Source organism: Spermophilus citellus (genome assembly GCF_964194105.1).
Source record: "Spermophilus citellus genome assembly, chromosome: 3".
NCBI lineage: Eukaryota > Metazoa > Chordata > Mammalia > Rodentia > Sciuridae > Spermophilus > Spermophilus citellus.
In genome coordinates this window covers 148445265-148466614 of record NC_138184.1, presented here as the reverse complement: position 1 = coordinate 148466614, position 21350 = coordinate 148445265, and the positions used below count along the sequence as shown (strand labels likewise).

Sequence of the window (21350 nt, the reverse complement as noted above, 5' to 3'; positions counted from 1 at the left end):
CTGCCTTTAAAAATAATAGTTTATTTGTATTTTTTAAAGAGGTAACTACTAAGCAGACATTGTTTTAGTTAACTTCTTCGCTGCTGTGAGCAAAAGACCTGACAACAATTTAAGAAGGAAAAAATTTATTTGGGAGCTCATGATTTCAGAGGTCTCAGTCCATAGATGGCAGACTCCATTCCTCAAGGCTCAAGAACATCATGGCAGAAGAGGGAAGTGGAGGAAAGCAACTCAAGAAATGGCCACCAGGAAGTAGAGAGAGAGCGCTCCACTGGACAAGGACAAAATAGATACCCCAAAGGCACACCCCCAGGGACCCATCTCCTCCAGGCACACAGTACCTGCCTATAGTTACCACCCAGTTAATCTCCATCAAGGGACTAATATACTGGTTAGGTTAAGGCTCACATAACTCAATCATTTCACCTCCAAATCTTCTTGCATTGTCCTAAACATGAGCTTTTGGGGGACATCTAGTATCTAAACCATAACAACAACAAGAACAAAAAAAATACAGTAGTACCCCTTTCTCCAGTCCTAAAATTGGGACGGTACCAAACCCTACATGTTCTATGTTTTTCCTACATATATCTACCTATCATAAAGTTTAATTTATAAAATTAGGCACAGGTAGAAAGGAATAACACTTTCAAAAATAGACCAATTAAAACAATGTGCTTTAATAAAAAGTTATGTGAACATTGTCTCTAAGAGTCAAGAAAATATTAATATCTTTGGGCAACTGACTGCAGGTAAAGTAAAACCATGGAAAGCAAAACCACACATGAGCAGGAAATACTGTATGGGTTTAGAAAAAGAACAAACCTAAAAATTAGATAGTGGAGGCAAAGCTTATTCCAACTATGTACTCATGAACCCTGCTTTGAAGTTACATACAGAAACACAACTTCAATGTTAGAGACACAACATAGTCCCCTGAATATTGGTATTTACCGCCCCCCCTTTTTTTTAAAGATGAAAATAACCTGTAGGAGTGGAATCTGGAACATGTAACTTGTAACTTTCTTCTCCAGAATGAATCTAGATCCTCTTCTTTATGAGAGGATTTAAGTTTACTTCCTCCCCCAGGCTCTGGGAGGTTCCTTAAACAGGTAATAATGCTAAGTGGGACAGAGTCAAAGAAGTGCTCCCAACATCTATTCTCCTTTAGAAACAGAGCCTGTGTTTAATGAGCACATTTCTGCCCTCTTGTAGAGTGTGCCTGCTTCTCTTACAGCAAGATAAGGCCAGGTATTATTTTCTGAACAAGATAATGCTAGTGGGAGTGTAAAGAACTTCCCTTAGGCACTGTCCTTAAGTAACGCTGCCACCAATTTTGATTTGTTATGCTTCTTGCTCACTGGAATAAAACCCAGTGTCTAGAGGTTAAGTACCCCGGGCCAAGGGACACACACTTAGTAGAGTGCAGAAGGTAGGCAGAATCATCACCACCTCAGACAGTCTGTGCTTGAATTCTCATGAAAAAACTCATTTAAGTCACTTTTTTCTTGTAAAACAGCTAAGTTGAATTCCAATATGTACAGCTTGCCAAGGTAGATTCAGAAGAGTGAAAACAGATGGCAGCACCCCACATAAGTGCCTGTATGTATTTAAGAGTCAGAATGACAAGTGGCCCAGAGTTAAAGGGATACGTCCATTCACTACTTTTTAAAAAAAAAATATTTATCTTTTAGTTGTAGTTGGACATAATACCCTTATTCATTTATTCTTATGTGATGCTGAGGATCAAACCCAGGGCCTCACATGAGCTAGGTGAGCGTTCACCACTGAGCCACAACCCCAGTCCAATCCATTTACTACTCTTTAAAGTAAACATCGATCAAGATACAAAGAGAGACAGACACCAGAGGTGGGCATTTATGCTTACCCAAAAATGTATTCTGACATGCATTGGTGTTGACAGGGAATATTCTTGCCACCACTGAAGTCCTCTCTAGTAAAGATTCCTTGTAGACAACAGTTCTTGGCAACAAATGAGCAGCAAAAAACTCCTGATGACCATTCTAAAACCGCAAGTCTCCAAGCTCCTACCTGCTCCACTGAGGTTCAGTTTAGGTATGAGGGTAGGGTTCTTACCCAGTTAGGACAGAGCAGCTGTTGTTAGCCTTGGATACCCACTGAAGTCACTTAGGGAGCTTTCAAAAGTGATGGCTGAGCCAGGCAAGGCATTGCACACCTGTAATCCCAGCAGCTCAGGAGGCCGACACAGGAGGATCACGAGTTCAAAGCCAACCTCAGCAAAAGCGAGGTGCTAAGCAACTCAGTGAGACCCTGTCTCTAAATAAAATACAAGTAGGGCTGGGGATGTGGCTCAGTGGTCCAGTGCCCGAGTTCAATCCCGGGTATACCACCCCCACCCCCGCGAGCAAAAGTGGTACTTGTGCCTTGGCCTTACCCCTAGGGTAATCCAATTCAAAAGTTGTTGATGGACCTTTATTTATTTATATGTGGTGCTGATAATAAAACCCAGTGCCTCACACATGCTAGGCAAGTGCTCTATCCAGGCCAGTCCGATGGCCTAGGGTGATTCTAATGTTTGGGGGGGGGGGGGGGGATTCCTCTTGAGGCAGGAAGTAATTAACACTGTACTTTACAGAAGATTGTGGAAAAAATAAATGAAAAGGAAAGAAAAAAAACAGTACTATATGATTTGTACAAATGTCAGAAATACGAAACTCAACTGAATCAAAGACTCCTGAGGAGAAGATACACATTCTCAAAGTGCTGATGACTACTTACTCATCATAAATGAGAAGTCTGACAAACAGTACCTGAACTGTATGGCCAAATTGAATGTGAGGAATAATGAGACAAACTAATATAATTTATTTCCTGATGTGACTCCCTGACGAAGTATTCCTGCCACCCCTGATAGATATGCTCTGAACCTAATAATATGGAGGCAATCATACAAATCCTTAGAGGCATTCTACAAATCATCTGGCTTTTTTTTTTTTTTTTTTAAATGTCAGTGTCATAAAAAAGAGGAAAATGGGACTGGGGGTACTGTTTGAGATTTCTAAAAAGGACTAAATAGAGATGTAAGAACTGAATGCAATTCATCATTCTTAATGGATTCTTCATTGAAAATACTATTTATGACATTATTGGGACAACTATAGGAACTCAAATATGGACAGCATATCACATAATATTGTGCCATATTTTCTGAGAGTGATGATGACATTGGTTTTTTATATAAACATTCTCCTCCCATCTCTGGTACTAAGGGTGAACCCAAGGGTGCTTTACCACTGAGCCACATCCCAGCCATTTTTATTTTAAGACAGGGTCTCCTGAAGTTGCTGAGGCTGGCCTGCAATTGGCAATCCTCCTGCCTCAGCCCCTTGAGTTGCTGAGATTATAGCCATGCACCACTGCACCAGCAGAGTAGGTAGACGTTTTTGAAAAAAAGTTCAAATAGAACAATGTTCCCATTAATAATCAATCATCTATTGGGGCTGGAGTAGGACTAAGAGATGAAGCTAGCAATAGGTTCAAACCTACAGAAAAATTACTAGGTGTTAATAAACATATGTAAGACATGTACAGCTGATCAACTGCTCCAGCCCGACAGATGTCAGAACGACCTTTCTTCTACCTTTAACATTTTGAGCGGTACCTCCTACAACAACTGAGGGAAATGTCCAGGTGTATACTTGAGGATTTCATTTTATCAAAGACATGTAGAATAAAGCATAATGCCTACCACTATTCCACAATGAACACAGATGCCAAGATTGTCCTTGTTTTATCCGGGTAAGATCCACCATTTCCTTCATCTGTCCTTGAACAGCCAAGGTGTTCTCAGATCCTGTCTTGCTGCAATATTTCCACCTTTACTATGGCAGCTTCTGTATCTTCTGTTCTCATGGTTTACTTCTAATTATACTTAATTTGACTTAGTTAAATGTCTCAGGAGAAGCAAAGATCACCTATTCCAATGAGATCTTCCTTACATTTACTTTTGGCTCACTTTTAGTAGAGTAAGTAAACATCATTGGAATCTTCTTCCCATTCTTAAAACAAAATTGTTTTTTAGGTCACTCAGGTATTTAAGATCATAAAAGCTCTTCAAAAATTATTCTCAATATGATCTTACTTTTCTTGAAACATTCTTCATTTTCCTAATAACACAGGAACCTAATATACAGAATATTATCAAATGAGAAAACTGACTAAATCCAGAAAATATTAATATGCATTATCTTCTATAATTTCTATATTTTTAAAATAGCTACATAATAATTCACTTTAGGAATTTTTGCCAATAAAGCATCCATATAAAATATAAATGTCCAAGAATGTTCAGTTAGAACATACTATAATAATGTGAGGCTTTGGTGAATGGAGGCTGTCATCAGCAGAGATAACAAAAAGTTAAAAGAACACTTCAAAGGGAACGTGAACATCGGAGCAGTTAAGTGATTTGCCCAAAGAGAAGTCTAGTTCAGGGCATTCAGCAGAAGTGTATATTAGATGTGACCTTCTCCAGCACAGAGTTACTTTATGTAATCAGTGCATTGTAGCATTTAGTAAGGGTCACTACACAGAAATACCAGGGATATATCCCCCTACATTCAACTTTATGATAAATGAGCCTATTCATAATAAGATGGTGGAAATATTAAAATTTAAGAACATATACTCTCAAATTCCTATTTTAGCCCTTCGCCAGTTTTCATATAATTTGAAGTCTGTAGACTAGAAACATTTGACCTGAAAGTTTTTAGACTTCATTCATTTAGTTCAGGTTTTTCTTTTGCAGGTAAGAAAACATATCCAGAACCAAGAGGAGTCTGACCTTTGGTGACACAAACTCTCAGCAGGGCAAGGCTAGACCTCAGCTCTGCCTCCAGGGCTCTTTCCACTAGACCCCTTTAGCATGAAAGTTCAAATAAATAGGCAGCTACTTAAGAAAACTTCAGGTAATGCATAATGAATCTATTTGTACTTGATGTCAGTTGAAATTTGGGGTTGATTTGTTTCTTGATGAAGTCTTGCTATGTTGCCTGGTCTGGCATCAAACTCCTGAGCTCAAGCAATCTTCCTGTCTCAGCCTCTTTGAGTAATAGGGACTATAGGCATTGGCCACCACACATGGCTTACATTTAGCTGAAATTTTCGTGGTTGTCCTCAGCCTTGTTACATGGTTTCCAGGCCTGAACATACTAGAAATGACAGGTATGAAGAGACAGAAGGAAGATAAAGGGACAAAACATGGACAATCTAGTAATCTGTTTTCTCTATAAAATTTCATGTCAATACCATTTTACTCACATATTTATTTTACACAGCGATATAATGGTATGCTCGACCTATTCCACTTGGATGTTTTTCTGAACGGGTATAGGAGGCATCACACAAAACATTAAAAGATAAGACAGCCAAACAAGGAGGGAGGGATGTAAAAACACATTGATGACAAAAGACCCTAGAAAGCTGTTATTTGAGTGTCTTCCACCAATTATGATTTAAAATGCACCTAAATTACAAACTACTTTCAAAATACTTTATCAGATGTCTGCCCTGATGAAATTATGTTCATGCTATGCCTAGTCTCCTATTGCTGACCTGAGAGAAAACATTATTCTTAAAGACTAGATATAAAAATAAGTTTTCTTATAGAATCTACCAAAGGTCATTTAATATTTGCACATACAAAACAGAACTGTGGAAAAAACCATCCTAGCTCACCTTAAAAAGTACAAATACTGAAAATGGAAAGCATGCAGTTTTTCCTGATCTTTCAAAGCAGTTAACTTTCAGATGACAAAGATGAAGGAAGCCTTTTAAAAAGCCTTTCCTTCAACATTTAAAAATAATCTTTTCCCTCTCCCATAAGAGCCACAAACTCTTATGCTTTTTAACAACACATGTTGACAATCCTACTATCCAAAATTTTCAAAATAACTCATAGTCTATTACCTTAACTAGGGTTCAACTGACAAGACCTAGAGAGTTACACAGTAGTTGTAAGCTGATAATAGATCATATGAGCCTGTGATAGCTCATAAGGGCAGACACTTGCACTGCAAGAGGATAAGAGCCCCAGACACTATCAGCCTGGTGAGTCAAGGACAAGGAAAGCAAATTCTCATTCCTAAAGTGACAAAACATAATCTAGTAATCTGTCCTAATTAACACCGAATCACATTACTAGTACCAACGATGTCTGACTGCATCCATCTGCCCAAATTCCACTCAACCATAAAGCAAGCCAAGGCCAATGATCTTACCTCAAACTGTGGGTAGGGAGGAGTCATAGCTGAAGGGGGCCCTGAGGTGGGAGGTGGCATCCCTGAAGTGGGTGGGAACAGACCCAAGGCATTCAGATTTAATCCAGGAATTAAATGTGCTTGAAGCTGTAATGGTTTTAAAAAAAAAAAAAAAAAAAAAAAGTTCTTTAATTTGACAAAAGAATCAAAGGAAAGTGAAACGCTTTTTTTTTTTTTTTATAATAGGGATTGAACACAGGGATGCTTTACCACTGAGCTACATCCTTAGCACCCTTCATTTTTTAAAGAGTCAGGGCCTCACCAAGTTGCTGAGGCTGGCCCCAAACTTTGGGTCATCCTGCCTCAGCCTCCCAGGTTGCTGGGATTACAGGTATGCATGACTGCACCCAGTGGAAGCAAGCATTTGTGACAGTATTCAGATTGTGTATTATGTGTATTTTGTATGATGACATAAATTTCAGACAAAGCAAATATTCCAAGTGACTATACTTCAGTAGATAATTTACATCTGTTTACATCTCTAAGTATCTTTAAATCTGAGATGATTTGCCCCTGCCTAGATCATCAGTTGCCCACAGGTTTTTCAAGGACAGGGAGCATGGCCTTCCTTTCCCCCACTAGAAAGAAATTGCTTAGCCACAATGGTACTGCCTGCCATGAGCACTCCAAAAATACGCAAAGAATGCCTTGAATCAGTTGAAGGGGTGCACAAATAAGAGCTGCTCTCTGAGAAGCACACCAGGTGCACTCAACCAGCTGTAAAGAGATCTCTATTCCTTATAAAACCCAGCACTCCTGGGGTTTCAGGCCTAAGAAAGTCCAGCGCTTTGGAAATCAGGACCCAACACCATGTTAGTACTGCCAACCAAATCTTTGGAATGGATACAGGAACCAGAAGGGAATTTTAATTTTAATTTTATAAAAGCTGAATAAGCAAGGTGGAGAGTAGAACTAGGCTTCAGTGTATCAGAAAATCTTTGCACAAGGCCTGGAGTTGGAATTAATCCCAGTTGATTCTGAAACATTAGATAGCAGTGATGACATTAAGGTAGGCAGACTGTCATGTGGGGTAAAATTAACATTCTAGGTTTTTCTCACAAAGGTAATATTGTCACATTTCCCTTCTTTGTTTCATATGACAGGTCCAACTGATGAATTTTGTTAATGATTTACTTCAAAATTTAAGATGGACTTTTGAAGTGTTTCATGTTCAGAATTAATCAATCCATTAAGGAATGTCATAATTTGCTTTAATGATATACTACAAATTATTTTTCATTTTATTCATTTATTTTTTAGTACTAGAGTTTGAACCCACGGCCTCACACATGCTACTGTACAAGTACTCTACATTCCCAGCCCCTAAACTTGTATTTTTAATAGTAACTTGAAGCCAATGCTCTAAAGTTTAGACATTTGCTAAAATCACAGAGTGTACCAAGCCTAATGTCAAAGACTTTTCTTTCCTACTAAGCCAGGGTACTTGGTATGGTGCTAAAAACCCATTAAAATCATTTCTTCTGATGCTACCACTAAAGAGATTTAATATCAATGCAAGGAAAAACATCTTTTAACTATTCATCAAAATAAGCACAAGTCCTTCATATTAAAACTAACATTCATAGAAGCAATATCATTTTCATAAGACTCCCTGATTTTCTTCATTATCTCTTCCTCAGCTTTGGCACATGTTTCAACATTGCCTTTAACCGTAATGGTGCGTTCTGGATTATACAGCGTCAATTCCTGCAATCTGTAGATTGAAAAAGGGAAAGATAAAGAATGGAAATTATAGGAGGAAGACAGTTAATAATTCAGTCACAGATAGCAATTAAAACCAAACCGTGGAGCCTGGCATTGTGTAAAAGTCGGTGGTCAAACACGATGGAAAATGAGTAAGCCCCAAAAGACATGAATCCAAACACTGCAAAGCTACAGAAAAGAAAAGAAAAAAAAAAATTCCCCTCCCATCCTCTCAATAAAAATCACTGGGTATATATACTTTAAGCCCATGTTTTAAATATAGCTTGCTTATTGACCACTTAAAGTCAAACCATTTTCATAATTTAAAGTGAATTGAAAAGGAATTATTAGAAGGATGGACAGATTTAGTGGAATCCAAAAGCATATAACCTTTGTATTGACCAACTCTAGGCATAACTGGCATTCTCGTGCAATTGCATTTTCTGGGTAAACAAGCAAGGAAAATGCATGGAAATATTCCCAAAAACAAATCAGAAATTATTGTCTACATTTAGTTTTTATGAGTATTTTTAGAATTTAGATTAAAGTAGAATGGAGAAAATAAATCAATCCATATTGACTACATTTTTTAAATGGTCCATTGATGACCATTCTAACTACAAAAGAGTTGGATAGCAAAATTCAGAAACTCCCTGCTTAGCCCAGGTCCTGCTAAAGCTTCAAAATCTACCAAAAGTTACATCTGAGAACACCTAACAAGCCTAAACTGGTCAACAGCCTCAAGAAAAAAAGTATAGACATTTACCATGGAAAACAGAACTAAATACACAGATTGAAAGAATATGTTGCATTGGTACAGCTCTCCTTCATACTCCTAGAGTTAAAGTCCCCATTTTCACTATTAGCAAATGTTGTAGATTAAACTTGAGTCAGATATTATTTCTTCTTCTCAAACTTACTAGAAATGTAAACTAAATAATGAAGAAAATGGAGTCTATGAAGTCTCTTCATCTTGGACTAGTTAAAGTAGTATAGAATTCTAATCTCCAGTCTCAGCCCAGCCCTGCCAAGCATTTTGTGTTGCAGTTTTATCATTCTTTTCCAGTTCATCAATTTCATCCCACCTTTTTAGGTCCTCAGATGAAAACTAGGGTACTCACCCCCAGAAAAAGAAACCTCTCCATATAATTTCAGAGCATTCACGGACTTCAGGTGTTACAGCCCGCCTCCAAGATGATGCCCCTCTCCAAGTTATCTGTAGTCCCTATACACATGCTGAAGAAGGCTGACTTGTTTAAACAACATTAGGAAATGATATAAGAGTAAGTAACTTCTGAGATGCTGTCATAGACACTGCAGCTTCTACCACACTCTTTCTTGGATCATTCCCTCAAGGAGGAGAGTATGAGCTGTCTGTCTAGGACACTTAAGCAGCCCTGTGGAGAGGTCCATGAGGTGAAGGGCTGAGGCCTTCCACAAATAGCCAGCACCAACCTAGCAACATTATGAGACCCTGAGCCAGAACTACCTCACTAAGCTGTTCCTGAATCCTGAACCACAGAAATTGAGCAATCCATGTTCATTACTGTCCTGAGCTGTTATAATAATCTGTTATACAGCAAAGGATAATAAACTAGATAGCATATTACAGTTTGAGGAATACAGGAAGAAAACACCATCAAGACCTCAGCTAGAAAATATGAATGAAAAGCATTTAGATGTAATTGTGTCTTTTGTGAGAACAGATATTGCTTTCGATATAGATTAGAAATAGATAGTAGGCAAGTAGATAGAGTTTGAGAAACTGTCTAAAGGTGACAGTACAGATTAACAAACAGTTGTAAAGAAGTAAAAAAAGCAAAGCTTAATATAAAACACACAGTTAAAAAAAATGCAAGGCTGCACTTACGGAGATATTGTGATTTTAGTATCTGTGTCTTGCTCAATTTTTTTAAGATTTCTTCCTTCTTTACCAATAAGACGGCCTACAAAGTTATTATGGGCTAAAATCTTCAAGGGGAGCTCTTCTGTGCTGTAGATTAAAAAGAAAAAAGAAGTCAAAATCAGGGAAAGTAAACCTACTCTTGGATTTAAAAAAATTTTTTTTTTTAAATTCATTAAACATTGACTTCCTACCTACCAGATGGGAAACGTTATGCTAAGTACAGTGCTGACAATTAGCCTACATTTTAGCAATGCATGAATACAGGGAATGAAAAAAAAATAGCAAGTTATTTGAATAAGAGTTAATTTTTGAAATTGTTTTTCTTTTATTCACTTCAGGGAATATCTACCTTCAAAGACATTCTCTTAATGAAATCCATACTCCTAAACCCCTAATGCCAGAACACAAAGGCATGGATACAAAATAGTGTGATCCTAGTATAAATTTCAAAATACATACCTGGAGTGTTATGGTTGGGATATGAGGTGTCCCACAAATGCTGTGTTAATGCAGGAATGTTCAGAGGTAAAATGGTTAGATTATGAAAGTTGCAATCAAATCAGTGGATTAATCCAATATACAGATTAATCCATTTAATGGATTAATAATTTGGAGGGACTAACAGGGTGGTAACTGTAGGCAGGAGGGCATGGCTGGAGGAAGTAGGTCACTGAGGGCATGCATTTGGGGTTTAAGGGTCCAAGGCATGGTCCCTCTTTCCCTCTTCACAATCCTTTCTCTGCTTCCTGGTTGCCATGAGCTAAGCAGCCTTGCTCTGCTATGCCTTTTCTACATGATGTTCTGCTTCACCTTTGGCCCAGAGAAATGGAGCAATGGACTAAACTCTGAAACCATGAGCCCAAAATTAACTTTTCCTTGCGAGTTGTTCATGCCAGGTATTTTGTTCACAGTGATGAAAAGCTAACTAACACATGGAGATGAGTATATAATTTATAGAAGAAACTTAACAATGGTACTACTTTGGGGGATAAGAACAGAAGATAGATGTTCCTATTCCTTTTACTGTGCATTCTGTATCTTGCACAATTTCTAAACTATATACATATCACTGTTTAAAAATGTCACTAAGGTTATCAGATGGTAGGCTTTTCCCTTATTTTTCTCTATACTAAAAAGTAATTATGTTCTTATACTGCAGCAACCATATATAATCCTTTCTGCTAAGAAGATATTTAAATGTCTCTGCAAATTAGGCATTGGTGATGAGGTCCCCGAGCTAACTATAGAGCCTTCCTCTGGATTCAGTTTTTAGTGTGGCTATTCTGTATACTAAATGTGGCTCAGAACCCAACCACCACTCAAGTTCCTATGGAAGAAATATTAAGAGTTCCAACCTGCAAAACCCAAATAAATCTCCAGTTTACCTTTGCACACATTGAGGCGTTTCCTTACCTCTACACTCCCCGCTGTTCAGGGGTGAGGAGCAGCAGAAGACAGGGCACCCAGGGGCTCTGAGTAAAGGACAAGTGAGGATTTGGGGTCCCTGTCTCAACAGAATCCCAGGATGCTTCTTGGTCCTGGGTTGGCTTCCTGTGTACTCCAACTACCCTCTTCTATAGCTGGATTTCTCTTCCTCATTATCATTACTCACTCCACATTCAAATACAGATGAAAGTGAAATATTTAAATATTTAAATCAGATTTATGTTTCACAACCAAATCAGTAGTGCTAACCACTGTAGCTCATCAGGATATCATTTCCCTTTGTTTGCTGGGAATCTCCAAGAACTGTGTCATAGAAATTCAAAATAAAACACCATATAAATCTCTTTTGTAAGTTAGTCCCCTTTACTCACAATTTTATATCTTGCGCTTCCTTATGCATAATCTCCAGAATAGACTTACAAGCCGCGGAGGTGCCTTCAGGGGTGGAGAGGATCGTAATTGACTTCTCAGCAGCCCCTGCATTCTCTTTACGATGGACATCAATTCTGAGAGTGAGCACAAGCAGAGAGAAAGTGAGAGCTATAAGGTATATTCACAACAGAGTTTTTGATTACCAACTGCAAAGCCCCAGGACTTCTAGGGAGAGAGTGGATGACCCACTTCCCTCAAGAGCAGAAACTCTGTACCACATGTCAACACTGATGCCTCTTAGGCAGATGTTAATTCCAGGAACATGCCCCTCTCTTTACTCAGTCCAACCAAGCAGGGATATCTTTTCATTTAGCCCAAGCTATTGGTGCTTAAAACTCCCTTTCAGATGCCACAGTACAAATATCTCACAGGCAAAGAGCCTGGTATTCAGACAAAAGGCTTTCTTCTGCTCCAAAACAGATAGGAACTGGAGTGCGTGCCAATGGGGCTGGAGCTGGAGTCCCACAAGCCAGGTTGAATTCCTTGTTCTGTGCAGAATATCCATTAATCATGGTGAGCACATTTCATTCATCTGCTTTCCTTTTTTTTTTTTTTAAAGAGAGAGTGAGAGAGGAGAGAGAGAATTTTTAATATTTATTTATTTTTTAGTTCTCGGCGGACACAACATCTTTGTTGGTATGTGGTGCTGAGGATCGAACCCGGGCCGCACGCATATCACGCGAGCGCGCTACCGCTTGAGCCACATCCCCAGCCCCATCTGCTTTCTTTTTGCAAGGCTTCTGTGTTTGCTGTCTCAATAGAGGAAAGTCTGCAACAAATGTGGTGGAAATGGAACCCAAAGAGATAGCAATTCTACTTCAAGGAAAACCAAATGGTCAATAAATGCAAATAATGTTCAGACTTACTAGTAATTTGTATGCATGCCAATTGAAACATCATTTTCCTCCAAATCTGCAAATATTTTGAGATGGATAAAATTAAGTTTTAGTGAGATGAAGGGTAATGGGACACATCCACACTTCTGATGTGAGTACATAGGTTCTCAAACGTAACGCTATTGTCATCTTTCAACTCAAGAATACTTCTCATAACATCTTGTATAGACAATCACATATGTGGACCAAGAGTGGTATTTCTCACTGACATTTTAAGCCAGATTCATTTGTTTTGTGAATGGTGCATCCTGTGCATTGTAGGATAAGTAACAACATCCCTGACCTCTTCCCACTAGATGCTAGAAGCATACCCTTTACCCAGTTCTGACACCAAAAGTGTCTCTAGACATTGCCAAACGTTCACTAGGGGAGACCAGCCCTTGCTGAAAACAATCAGCATAATAATGCTCACTGTGGGATTGTTTCTAATAGATAAGAAAAGATTTATCTTTAAAATTCTCATAAGAATGAGATAGTTAAATAACAGTTACAGTGTATCTATGTCATAGAGCTAGTTTGTTGTTTTGTTTTTGCATTTCCAGAGATCTACCCTAGGGCCTTGCACATTCTAGGCAAGTAGTCTACGTCTGAGCTTCATTCCCAGCCCATCAGAAAGCTATTTATCAAAAAGGTGATGAAACTACAAGTACTAATATAGTGTGTGGTCATCAGATACAGCAAAAATCACTTCCCTTCTTCTCTATCATCAATCCAAGAGAAAAATATATACCATAATATGATTTCTTTTTAAAAAGCTACAAAATAGGGCTGGGTCGTAGCTCAGCGGTAGAGCGCTTGCTAGCATACATGAGGCACTGGGTTCGATCCTCAGCACCACATAAAAACAAATAAAATGAAAATGTGAGTGAGAGAGAGAGAGAGAGAGAGAGAAAGAGAATTTTTAATATTTATTTTTCAGTTCTCGGCGGACACAACATCTTTGTTGGTATGTGGTGCTGAGGATCGAACCCGGGCCGCATGCATGCCAGGCGAGCGCGCTACCGCTTGAGCCACATCCCCAGCCCGAAAATGTTTCTTTTAAAGGGGGTGGGGGGGGGCCTGGGGTTGTGGCTCAGTGGTAGGGCGCTTGCCTGGCATGCTCGAGGCCCTGGGTTCAATCCTCAAAACCACATAAAAATAAACAAAATAAAGGTATTATGTACAACTAAAAAAAAAAAAAAAAAGCTACGCAAGGAACAACTCCTATAAATACATACCCGGCTTCATCTCACTTTTGACTATCTCAAGAGTGAGATGAAGCTGGGTATGGTGGTGCACACCTGTAATCCCAGCGGCTCAGGAGGTTGAGGCAAGAGGATCACAAGTTCAAAACCAGCCTCAGCAATGGCAAGGCACTAAGCAACTCAGTGAGATCCTGTCTCTAAATAAAATACAAAATAGGGTTGGGGATGTGGCTCACTGATTAAGTGTTCCTGAGTTCAGCCTCCAGTACCCCCCGCAAAAGAGAATGGGGTGAATGCTGGGTGTGTGGCATGCACCTACAATCACAATAATGAAGGCCAGGGATATAACTCAGTAGTAAAGCACCCTGGGTTCCATCTCCAGTGCCCTTCCCTCCAAAAAAAGAATGAGATGAACCTTTAGCCTTTTTTATTTTAATTCCCAAATTTGTACATTTAAATTAAACACAGAATAAGTGTGCTGTTGCTTATCCCAAAAATCTAAGTTTTAGGGAAAATTAAGTACTTATTGAGTCAGAGTCATGAGCATGATGACCACTTCATTATGCCAATCATTTCAAGGTTTGGGTTTCCTTTTCCTGAACACTTGGTTGAAAATTAAAGCTTTGTGCAGAAGTAAAACCTGTAACTAAAAATAAGGGTAATATAGAAATGAAACAAGTATGGGCTCCCTAGAAATAAAAAAAAAAAAATTGTCTTATATAAAAGCACCAATCTCAGGAACCAGCTCCCTAGGTTGTTTCAATACCCAATCAGTGTCAGTCATGCATATCTTCTGGTAACTTGTTAATATATCCCTTCTGTTTATTTCCACCCTCTGTGTTAAGGACTACCAAACTGTCATCCCCTGAGAAAAGGGAACTTAACTTTGGAGATTAGGGTGATCCCCTAGAGACCATTCCAGAAACAGAGGTTCTGATAATGATTAGTTTCAACGGCAAGAGTTAATTAACTTCACTGGCAGAGTTCTGCAAACAAATCATCAGATACAGCAAAAATCACTTCCCTTCTTCTCTATCCCCCATCTTCCTGCCTTAAGTAAAACAAATAGTTCAATTTAAGTCACAGTTCTTTCATCCAACAAGGAAATGAGGAGCTCAAAAACGAACAACTCTAATCTGCCACATGACAAAGGAAGCCACGTAATAAGTTTCTGCAGGTAATGGAAGGTCATGGCAAGCAAATAGCTTTTAAAATTTAAGATTAAAGTCAGGCAAATTTATCTAGATTATGGTTCAGCTGTCTTCCCTACCTACTATATTATCAGGTCAGAGCCATCAATTTTTCACACAGGTACCAACCTAATGTCTCTTGCTTCAAAGTAGAAGTCAAAATAGGACATCATGGGGGCAGAGTGGCAGTAACCACCACAAAATACAGTTCCTTTTAGTTCTACATGAAAAATGAGTCAGACAGCTGAATGTAGACAAGGTGCCTGTGATGAATATGGATAACTCCTATGCCTGGTGGAACAAAGCACACAGCTCTATTTTCAGAGAAAGACATGCGTAACTCCTCAAATCACATAAAACCCTCTTACTAAACTAAAAAGGCAAAAAAGGATCCAGTCATCTCTGTAGTCATCCCAAGACTTATAGAACAACATTTTCTATACCCAACCTCTTCTCTCTAGTGCAAGCATAGGTTCTCCAGAAAACACAGTAGGAACAGGACCAGATATGCCTTGTAGCGTTTTACAGAGCCCTGGATAGGGAGAGATCATCACCAAACCCCAGAGTCAAAAATATGCACACCACAGTATGGTTTAGAAAGTCTAACAACTAACATGTAATGCACTGGAGCTTCTAAATTGAGGAGGTAATTTAGATATTTATATAAAGCGCTTTAAACACCATTCACATACACACTCATTTCATTCATTTGATAATGTAAGAGCCACCTCTGCATCTGGCAACAGCCTTAGCACTGTGGCTATAGTAGTGATAAATAAAAATAGTTGCTGGGGCTGGGGATGTGGCTCAAGCGGTAGCACGCTCGCCTGTCATGCGTGCGGCCCGGGTTCCATCCTCAGCACCACATACAAAGATGTTGTGTCCGCCGAAAACTAAAAAATAAATATTAAAAAATTCTCTCACTCTCTCCTAAAAAAAAATAAAATATAAAAATAATTGCTTTCTACTCCTGAAAAGTTACCTCCAATGTTTGAACATTGTAGTATAGTGGTAAATAAAAATAGTTGCTTTCTACTACTGAAAAGTTACCGCCAATGTTTGAACAATAATCTTCCAATTCCCTTAAAACCTGCCAATTAGGGCCAGGGTTGTGGCTCAGTGGTAGAGCGCTTGCGTAGCATGCGTGAGGCACTGGGATCAATCCACAACATCACATCAAAATAGACAAATAAAGGTATTGTGTCCATCTACAAATAAAAAATATATACTGTCAAACAACATCCTGAAGAAAAAGCCATTCTAAATAACAAGGCTTAATCACAGGATAAATTTGGATCATAAGATGAGCAATTCTTTACTGAAGAAAAGAGAAAACCATCTCTGTATTGAGGCCACAGAAGAAATGGATTAGAACCAGAAGGTGACTTCCAAAACCACCGAAGGCTGGCAATGAGGACGGGGTGAGGCAGGAATAACCTGGCACTGCCCTTTTGTCTGCCAGGGCCTTTCCCACCAAAAGAGGATTGGGTATCATTCGTTTTCCATTCATGTGTGAAAACTGGAGGTTCCCCCTTTGAGGTTTTACACAAATGAACACTCATATCAAATCACAAGGTTTTGTTTTTTCCCCCCATATTCCCAAATGCTGTACAAAGAGGTTCCTAACCTGTTCAGAAGGGCAACAAGTTCCTGAACAACACACTCTGTTAAGATTCAAAGGGGATGACAAGAACACCCACCACACAGTAACACTCACTTAGACTGGGTCTGTTTGGTGATATTCCGGATAGTGGCACCTTCTTTTCCTATAATGGCTCCAACGAACTGGGTGGGAACCAGCAGGCGCAGAGGCAAGTCACATGGCTTCTGTTTGGACACTGATCCTGGGGACCCTTGCCTTGATGAGCCTCTCTGCCCAAGCCCACGGCGCCCTCGGGGCTGCTGTGAGGAGTTCTGCTGGGCGGCTGTTTCATCAGGGATGTAGGTGACTTTCAAGGTGAAGTTCTCTAACTGGAATCCGTTCAGTTTGTCTAAGGCTCTGAAAGTTCATAAGGAGCAGGGGGTGGGAATGAAAAGTAAGTGATACAATGAATCTTTAAGCAAAGCAACAATCACTCAGAACTATTAGCTCCAAAACTTCTGAATAAAGCCACTATACCAATAGCAAACCAAACACACACAATCCCACCACCTCCCACACTTTTCCTTTGAAGTCCCCACAGGGAGAAAAAGGCTAACAGGTTCCAAGGGGGGACTTACTAGCAATCTACCAAAGAATAAAGGAAGTAAAAAAAGAAAAAAAAAAAAACATTTTGTCAAACATTTAATTGAGTTTAACCCTGAGGTTAGTAACAGCTTAGAAATGCCCAAATAGCAAGGGAGAAATGAGCAGGCAGCTTGTCCTGTCTAGTTTCCTAGTCAGAATGCAATGGCCATTACAGTTCATCCTCTAACAACATGAATGTTTAAAACATTCAAAGAATCAATGAACAATCTATCTACATAATTTACAAGAGATAGGTTTTTTAAAAAAAGGGGGGGATGGAGGAGTATTGGACATTGAACCCAGAGGCACTTTATCACTGAGCCATATCCCCAGCCCCATTTACTTATTTATTTTATTTAGAGATGGGGCCTTGCTAAATTGCTGAGGCTGGGTTTGAACGTGCGATTCTCCTGCCTCGACCTCCCAAGCTGCTGGGATTACAGGCTATGGCAAGAAAGATAAAATTTAATACCAAAGATAGCACTTTCTGTGAGTCAGTCCCTGAGAAAGCAGTTGTTCCTGATCTCATGAGCCTGGGATCTGACTTGGGAGAGAGAGGCAGGGAGGCGATGAGCACAAAAGAGGAAGACTGGGAAGAGAGTATTTTTCCCTCCATTCATTACACTCTATCTATTTTAGAAGAATTTGCCCCTCCCCATTTTAAAACTTCATTTTAATGTTTATGTGGAAAAGTACCCAATTTGTAGACATCTCAGTGAATTTTCACAAGGTAAAGAGATACATCCAGACCCAATACCGGTGCCTCAGAAGCCCACGAGTACCGCCTTCCAATAATTACTCCTTTCCTAAACTTCTAGCACCATGGATTAATTTTGCCTACTTTTAAACTTTATGGAAGCATGAGTACACGAGCTAAGCACTCTTTCATTTCTGTCCTCTTTTATTATAAAAGTCATCCAAATTGTTATGTTCTACATATTTTAAAAGGCAAAAAATTTATGAATAAATAGTATAGGGTGCATAGCCAAGATTTTTAAAAATCACATGATCACACCCCCAGAAACATACCTTTTGAACTTCCCAATATACAACAAAATGGAAACTCAAAAAAGGTCCCACACTTTTCTTAGGCTCTTCAGGTTCTTGTTCCTATTCTGTTACAACAGGCCCAGAGAGCAGCCCACACAGGGAAAGAAAAGCAGGCATACAATACTCTCTCCCGCTGCTCTGTGTGGTGATTTACATTTTATATACACTCGTTTCCCTGTTTGTAATTCTTTTTTTTCCTTAAGTTGTCAATGGACATTTATTTATTTATATGTGGTCCTAAGAATTGAACCCAGTGCCTCACACATGGCTAGGAAAGCGCTCTACCACTGAGCCACAACCCCTATTTGCAATTCTTGACCAAGATGGAAAGAGATGGGTCCAGCACCAGCAAGGGTACGGAGAGCACAGAATAGAAGATAGACGCAGACAAGCAGCTGCAGAGGCTCACTGCTGCTCTTGGGCCAGAATTCTCCCCTTTCCTCATGTCAAGCTCCCAGCATATGAATGAATTCTTGTTAGAGATCTCAGTCATGCAGAAATACAGAAGTAAATGGAAGATGCTCTGTTCCCACCACTCAAGGCCCTTCCCGGAAATGCTGCTGTGATACCTCTGTAAATGGACCTTGCCACTTTCCATGTCTACAAACATGTGGATATGTTCAATACCTTCTTCAAAAACCTAACTGGGGTCATGATGTACATTGTTCAGTGGCTTGCTTGTCCTGGGACGTTTCCATGTAGTTTCTATGTCAGAGAACCCTTTTTTTTGGGGGGGGTGGTGAGCAGGAGGGGAGTGGGGGGCTTTTATTGGTGACTTACAATTGTATATAATAGTTGCGTAATTCTGACATCATCATACATGCATGGAATTTTATTTGTTCCATTTCAGTCCCTAGTGCCCCCTCTTTTCCTCCCCCCATTTCCATTCTTCTACTCTAGTGGTCTATCTTACACTAATTTACATATTTTTAATTAGTGCTTTATATATACAAAGGTAGAATTCATTGTGGCATGTTTATACATGTACATAGTGTAATTGTGTCTAAATCATTCAGCATTTTCTTCCCCTTTCCTGTCCCTCTTCCTTCCCCTTCAATCTCTTCCTATTGCTGATTTCCCCTCTGTCTTTATGACATCCAACCTCTTCACACACAATTTTTGTCCTCCTTAGTTTGCTCTACCTTCTGCATATGAGAGAGAACATTTGACCTTTAACTTTCTGAGTCTGGCATATTTCATGTAGCGTGATGTTCTACAGTGCCATCCATTCACTGGCCAATGCCACAATTTCATGCTTTATGACTGAATCAAACAAACTCCATTGTGTACATATACCACATTTTTTTTTTTAATTCATTCATCCACTGACAGGTACCTGGGCTAGTTCCATAACTTGGCTATTGTGAGTTGATCTGCTATAAATATTGACATGGGTGTTATCAGTATAGTATGTTGCTTTTAGTTCTTTTAGATAAAGACCAAGGTGTGGGATAGCTGGGTCACATGGTGGTTTCATTCCTAGTTTGAGAAATCAGAGGACATTCTTTTCACAAGCAACAGAGGAGGATAATGGGCACACACTGTGACTTATTTACTAACATCTTGATAGCAGAACCTTAACATGCTGTTCTTTACTTCCCTGCTGTTTTCTTTTTTCTTACGGGAAAATGGATTAAGGGCCCTAAAATATTTTGGTTATTTCTACAAGGAAACAACTGACAAGTTTTATTAATGTGGTATATACTTATTATAATAGAAAGTTGGAACTGTAGAAGTTCAAGAGATTCAAAGCGACTTTATACCTTTTTGAAGATCAGGAGAAAGATCATCAAAAGTTCCTTAAAAATAATCCAAACTTAGAGAAACTCAAAGGTCGAATGTTTTCTCTCATATGCGGAAGCTAGAGTAAAATAAAGGAAAGGGCGAGGGAAGATAGAATAACATAAAGAACCAACTAAATATAAATTAATAGATGAGCAAAAGGAAGTCTACTAGAGGAAGAAAAATGGGAGAGGGGCAAGAGGACGGGAGGGGAAATGAGGGGATCATGAACTGAAATCAAATTGCATGCATATGTGAGTCTGTGAGGATGAACCCAACTATAAAGTTCTAACAAAAAAAAAAAAAATTCCTTCAAAAACCTGAAGGAATGAACTGTATCTATAGGCATAAAAGGCAATACAGTTCACAGTTAAATCCTTTACCATGACAGAACTGAGTTGCCAGCTTCAGAAGAGAGTAAATTTTGATTATGGAATGAAGGCCAATGTTATAAAAAAGGGGTTAAAAAAAAAAACACCTTATTTCTGGATTGAGACAAGAGACATTCTTCTCCATAAGGAGAAACAGAAGCAAACACATAATTCCAGAATACATAGAAACATCCGGTAACTTATGTCCCAGTCACATGTCCAAGAAACCACCCTCTCAACTGGGCAAAAACTAACTTATAAGCCCCTATTGTGTATATATATTAGGGTTACGGCCCCTCGGACCACAGTGTTTCAAACGCAAACATAGCTGTAAAGAAACAAGAGTAACCTTACTTTAGAGTAATGACTTTCTCATGAGATCCTCAGTTTCTGAACTTAAAATCAACCACTGAAACCTTTGTCTGAACAGTTTAGGATATTCAGCTATGTTACAAAGTGGTCAGCTAAGTTCATGGGGATATTTTTAAATATTTTCACCAAGCCTACTGTATATATAAGACATAAAGATGAACAATTATAATCATCCAAAACATACACATGTGGTCAACAGAACTCAGGATGTTTGTCCACCAGTGTACTACTCAGGATCCTGTGTTCCATCATTATTTAACTCTTTGCACTGAAGGTATTTATAAGATGCTGAGTAATTTTTTTTTTTTTTTTTTTTTTGGTTGGCAGCACTTAATTATACTGATAAGAAGTTTACTGGGGTGGATCATAGTTTACACTTGAAAAAAGCCTTGGTAGAATAGCTAGTTCAACTTGAGGATGAGGGAAGGAGAGAAAAGAAATTAACCCAGGGAAGTTACATTTCCCCACAGGTCCACACAGAGATTTGAAGG

At 39.0% G+C, this 21350-nt stretch overlaps 2 protein-coding genes across 4 annotated transcripts in view; one reads left to right on the top strand and one right to left on the bottom strand.

The window, feature by feature from the left end:
• LOC308643867 (protein FAM221A) overlaps positions 1-21350 on the top strand; it is a 330925-nt gene that overhangs the window by 45436 nt on the left and 264139 nt on the right. The gene's annotated exons all lie outside the window — the stretch shown is intronic.
• Positions 1-21350, bottom strand: part of IGF2BP3 (insulin like growth factor 2 mRNA binding protein 3) — a 143689-nt gene that overhangs the window by 17082 nt on the left and 105257 nt on the right. For both annotated transcript variants that reach the window (XM_081284228.1, XM_081284229.1), the window contains exons 6-10: positions 16775-17056; positions 11727-11861; positions 9874-9996; positions 7878-8013; positions 6261-6386 (exon numbers count right to left, since the gene is read on the bottom strand). In XM_081284228.1, the coding sequence (XP_081140354.1) occupies positions 6261-6386; positions 7878-8013; positions 9874-9996; positions 11727-11861; positions 16775-17056 (802 nt within the window). The remainder of the gene's footprint in view (positions 1-6260; positions 6387-7877; positions 8014-9873; positions 9997-11726; positions 11862-16774; positions 17057-21350) is intronic.